Here is a 6,000-nt window from a genome sequence, read left to right on the forward strand (position 1 = left end):
ATAAAATACCTAGGAATGCCTTGTACCCTTTTCTTTTGTCCCATGTATGGGCCGTTCTCCTGACTGCAATCCTGCAACTAGTAAGAATTCAATGGTGTTGCATATAATTCTGGCATTCTGCCTGCAATAAATTCAGGACTGAGGACTAACACAATCTGACCCGAAGAGAAGTTCTGGTCCCATTATTACCCTCATTGTGTTTCAAGTAACATCTGCCAGCAACACAGAGACATATTATTAATGCCTTAATTTCCCACAACCATACCACATTCTAAGAGGATGATCTGTGATATGTTCCCCATCCTTATCCTGCGACAAAATCCATCAATGTCACAGTTTGCTACGGAGCTGGAAAAACCTCAAGCTTCTAAATACACTCTCACAAGTAGTACTGACCTTTGAAGGAAGTGAACTAACATCACTGCATGCTATACTCAGAGTAGAGGCTAGAACCTTAGTTATCATAAAAAGCAATCTATAACAAGTATGCAAGGTCAGTGGATTCAAGCTTACTTAAATCAACTGAAGATTCGACATACTATTTCCAACATCAAAATCAGATTAAACTTTTTTAATTTATTTTTTACATTAGTAAGAATAAAGGACAAGGTTTTGGAAAATTAATACAAATGGACAAGAGATGTGTAGGCACAAAACTCACTTACTCTACAATGAATCACCACCACATGTTGAGGATCACTGTTCAGCCATGACTCCATAGCCTTGCAGATGGTGCACACCTTATCAAGTGGTGGAGCATGGAGATCAGGCCACCCTACATCCATAATCTGCAATTAAACAAATAATATTCGAAAGTGACACTTCAACCCTAATCCTACATAATCTAGCTTCAAATAATTGGGATAGTGAAGATTCTCCATATTTTTTCTAACCCAAGATAAACATGTCATTTGAATGCCATGATATAACTAAAAAAGCTTACAGGTCTCTACAGGGAAAGAAGGGGATTTGTCTGAGGTTTTAAAAATACTAATACTTTTATAAAAACGAACAAAAAACTGCCCCCTAAACCCATCAATCATGCACTAGTGAAGGTATTTCTGAAGATCTTAATTTCTTACAGAATTTTCAATTAGAAATTCAGGCATTTCTAATGGTAAAGTATTTAGAAAATTAAAAACAACAAAGAAAGTTAACTGGTCTGGTCCAGTACTTCGTGATTGTTTTTATTTAATTTGCAATTTTTTTTCCTCCATGTGCAACATCTTTGACATCTCAAAATTTTGTTTCCATTTTCTATTCAACTTAGTCACTATATAATAGCTTATTCAATCTGTTATTATATGCATATTTAACCCTAACAAAGCCAGTGACTATGAACACCTTAAATCCTTCATGATCTAAAGCATTCAAAAGGTCAAAATCCAAGTTCTTTTAATATTTTCCTTAGGTAGCATATATATATATATCTGTATCTGTAAATCTACTGCTATAAATATGCATCTGTGCTACTTTGGCCTTATAGTAGGTGCTGAAGAGTATCTGCCTGTGATTTTTTACAACAAACAAATAGAACAACAGGTGAGGAGGAACAAAAGGCAGACATCAATAGCTCTCTTCCTTATGCCTCTACTGTGCAGAGAAGTAACTATGAAAAAAAAATACAAAAGGGAATTCTGTATCTGAACGAAGTTCACAAGCTTAAGCTATCAGACTGTACATGACAGTATATAACCCTTAGTATCCTGTAGTTGCACAAAGAAAGTATACTCAAGAGTTCAATTTGTATCACTCCACAGGAATTTTTCAGAAGTCACAGTGGGCTTCAGGTCCTGTGTGCAAAGTCTAAGAAAACAACAAGAACAGCTATGTAAAGCACAGATCTAACAGACATAGAGCTGGGAAAAAAATAAAAAGGGATGCCTGTGAGGTTTTTAATCACCTTCCAAAAGTTGTTCTCTTACTCTGTATTTCAGCACCTGTATAGTTTCAGGGTTTATCAGGCCATTTAAGTTGCTTTTAACACTAGGAATAGAGAGATGTATGTTATGGAAGAAAACCAATACCTTTGGGTTAAGCTTAGCAAGGTCATATCTCTTCCCAGAGAGGTTTAACACCTGTTCAGAAAGAAAAATAATCAGTCGTCAAGACTTCATCATTTATGTTGTAAGTAGTTGTATTTGAAACACATTATAATTACAAGAAACTACAGTGGTAAGGCTTCAGGTTTGCCTACTGTTTTATTCAACTAACATTTGAAGTCACATAGAACAAGCACAAACACAAAAAACAAAATGAGCTCTCTGGATCTACAACCTGGGTACAGTTTCCCAGGTTACTTTGCAAATTTGCAGAAACATACTTGGAACAGAGGGCATCAAACTTTGTTTTGACCAAGCCAGTTGATCTCCAAAGTATTCATTACAATATAAATAAAGCAATCATAGAATCAAAGAATCACAGAATCATTAAGGTTGAAAGGGACCTTAAAGATCATCAAGTTCCAACCCCCCTGCCATGAGCAGGGATCCCTGCCACTAGACCAGGTTGTACAAAACCTCATCCAGCCTGGCCTTAAAAACCTCCAGGGATGGGGCATCAACAACCTCCCTAGGCAACCCATTCCAGTTCCTCACCATCCTTAGAGTGAAGAATTTCTTCCTAATATCTAACCTGAATCTCCCCTCTCTCAGTTTAAAATCATTACCCCTTGTCCTGTCACTATCTTCTCTGATAAAAAGCCTCTCCCCAGCTTTCCTCTAGGCCCCCTTCAAGTACTTGGAGGTCACTATAAGTTCTTCCTGGAGCCTTCTCTTCTTTAGGCTGAACAGCCTCAACTCTCCCAGCCTGTCTTCATAGCAGAGGTGCTCCAGCCCTTTGACCATCTTGGTGGCCCTTCTCTGGACTCTCTCCAACAGGTCTATATCTTTCCTGTGCTGAGGACTCCAGAGCTGTACGCAGTATTCCAGGTGCGGTCTCACATGGAATAATAAGGCACAGTAACAAGTCCTGAAATTTTGGTGGCTTACGTTGTGTCACCAGCAGAAAAGTGCTTTTTAAAACCTGTCCTCATCCAACAGCTTAAAATGGTACTGACAACCTTGTTCCTCCTTGCAAAGCTGTAATGGTGGACCAAAATTGCTTTAGGAAAGTGACTTTTAGTTTGTGATGGCATATAGGGACCTACAAGTGGTCCTCCTGCAGGACTGAAAAAGACGTATCACAGAAGACAGATCCTACACATACCAAGTAATTATCTCCATGTTTGGATTTGAGCATTCGGGTTACGTCTTGAAGATTGTGGAAGTAAGTTTCCTCAGAACAGTTAGCAGGAAAGGATACAGCGATGATTCGCTCTGTGATGTAAGTGAGGTCAAGTTCATAGCCTTCCTCCATAATGTGATCCAAGTCTGCACTTCTGTGAAAAAATTACATGTGGCGGTTCAGAGCAAAGCAGTAGAGAATAAACACAGCATCACGATAAGGAAAACTGCAACTTGGATTCACACAGTCAAGTATCTGATGTTTCAAATATTGTTACAGTTACAACTTATCAAATGCCTCTAGTGCTCAAAGTGTTCAGCTCAGTACACAAATGGAGTTAGCCAAACACCAGAATTCTTCACATCAAAACTACAGTGAAAAAAAATCTCTGCAACCAATAGTATCATACAGAAGCAGTAAAATCAATACAAGCAACTTAACAAACACTAGTGCAACAAATTTTGGAGTTAAACAGAAAACATATAGGTACTGATGTCTGCAGAAATTATTTTCCTGCAGAATTCTACAAATGCTTTACAAAATGATAGATTCACCAGCGATCTGTAAAACATTGCAGACACTTACCACCTGGAAATCTGCTCTGAGTAACACTGAAGTGAAACAAAAACCAATCCCCAAACTGCAACAGAAACCAAAGTAATGCATATAATCTCACAGGTATGTCTATAGACACTGTTTACTCTAAATTCTCCTTTTCCAGTTGAGGGTACAACTAGGCACCTTACCTTGTTCTTAATAGAATAATCAGAAAATTACAGTCATTAAGTTAAAAGTAAACTCAGCAAATATACCCTTTCTTTTTTCCCAGACAAGAGTTGTAAAAATGTTCCTTGAACAGCAGGACATGTCCAGCAGAAGACTGAACACACAGAAATGACAACCAAAAGTAACAAAACATAAACCCATGACAGTATTATGTGACACCACACAAAATACTAAAGAAATACTTGCCGTGATCCTTTGTCACAGCTGAAAGAGGAGTTCTTTGAAGCACTGCTGGAATTCTGTAATAAACAGAGTAGAATCATCAATTCGGTACCTTGATGTCCATGTTCCTGCCTTTTCTCCTTACGTATTATGTCCATACAGTGCAAAACTATATTAACAATAGGAAAAAACAGTATTGTCACCTTAAATTTTGCATGCAATCACTGTGATTATACCCAGCTCTTCCTACAGACTCACTACTACCTCTTCCAACTCACTACTGCCAGAGAAGGACTGGTTCTCTTTTGTGCTCTTCTTGGTAATTGCATTAAGATTAGAGAAAAATTTCCATGGACTTCCAAGAAGATAGAGCTTGAATTTCCTCTCAAGTGATTCTCTCATGACAATACTGAAAACTATTGACAGTTTATTTCAGTATCATAGTCCTGGGAGCTTGATTGAGAGCCCGAGTTGTAATGATCTTTTCTTTACAATAATTTAGTGTGTATTTTTTGTAGTTCCATTTCTACAGTAATAGCAACTATGCACTAGAAAGTGTCAAAATATTCTTCCCCATTAACCTTTATAATCAAATTCTTCTCACCTTATTTTAGCTGTCTCAGAATTAAGCTCCAGTGTGATAACCACCTAAGCTCTCTGTATGCAATGGAAAGAAACAAAGGCATCTCTTCCAGAACAGGTTTTTAGAAAAATACAGCTATTGCTATAGTAACATTAAATAAAATTAAATTAAAATATTTACTTTACATTTAGATATATATATTTTTATACAGAAATCCCAAAGTTCAATTTAATATAATGCATCAATAACACCAGCTACAATGTATAGAGGCATGCAAGTGACATGCTCCCTTCCAAAATTACAGGAAATGAGCTGTTCCAGCAAATTTTAAAGCACAATGGATGGCATAAGGTGCATTTCACCTAAGTGCCTGGTCCCAGTTCTACTGGTTCCTGTCTTTATTAGACAGCAGAAAATTAGAAAATTTCAGTGTACTTTCAGCTTCTTTTTACTCAAACCTTTCTTGGAAATTTAAATTCTGTAGAGAATACATTACAGGTGCCAAAATAAGTAAATAACTAATCACTGATATTCAAGACGAAACTTTAGCATGTTTTGTTTCATTTTTAAAACTAGAAAGCCATCAATGGAATATGACTGTCCCTCCACTTCCTTGGTCTCTGTTGGTCACACAGTGGTATCCATTGCTTAAGGAGTATTTCCACCATTTTAAAATAAATTTTGTTACTAAACGTCCATGTAACCTTAATAATCAATCACTCAGCTGCTTCCTTTGGTAGGAAAATAACTGATAAAATCATTCTCTATCACACACTGTTGTAGCGCATAAACTAATATATAAGCTAGTAGCATGCAGCATATGCACATATGTACAAAGGCATAATGCAAATCACTAGCAGAAAAAAAACATTAGTGAGATCTCTATTTACTGTATACATACCATGACACCTACTGAAATGCACAGTACTATAGAAACTTGCCTGCTCAGTGTACACAAATGGATAAACCTGACGACTTCCACAATCAACAGCTAGTACAACTTATAAGTTAAATTACCATTGCTGTTTGAAAAGAAATTTTCTTCAAGCACTTACAATACATTCTAGAACTTCAGCTGCACATATAAAAACATAAATACATCCATTTAAAAAGACACATCTTCTGATCTCATCTGGGTATTAGGTTTCATTCCATGGTCTCAAATAGCTGCAATTCTCTTCAGTCTGTCATTATGGGTACACATTTACACAAACTCTGTACAGCTCTCAAAATCAACCCAACCC

At 36.9% G+C, this 6,000-nt stretch overlaps 1 protein-coding gene across 1 annotated transcript in view; it reads right to left on the bottom strand.

Annotated features, from left to right (window-relative positions):
• The window catches only part of TNS3 (tensin 3), a 105,394-nt gene extending 102,037 nt beyond the window's left edge, over nt 1-3,357 (bottom strand). Inside the window, exons 1-3 of the mRNA XM_010001533.1 lie at nt 3,208-3,357; nt 2,028-2,078; nt 666-788 (exon numbers count right to left, since the gene is read on the bottom strand). Of these exons, the coding sequence (XP_009999835.1) occupies nt 666-788; nt 2,028-2,078; nt 3,208-3,357 (324 nt within the window). The remainder of the gene's footprint in view (nt 1-665; nt 789-2,027; nt 2,079-3,207) is intronic.
• Between the last annotated feature and the right edge of the window lie 2,643 nt (nt 3,358-6,000).

The sequence above is a fragment of the Chaetura pelagica genome, unplaced genomic scaffold (genome assembly GCF_000747805.2).
Source record: "Chaetura pelagica isolate M959 unplaced genomic scaffold, ChaPel_1.0 scaffold7, whole genome shotgun sequence".
NCBI lineage: Eukaryota > Metazoa > Chordata > Aves > Apodiformes > Apodidae > Chaetura > Chaetura pelagica.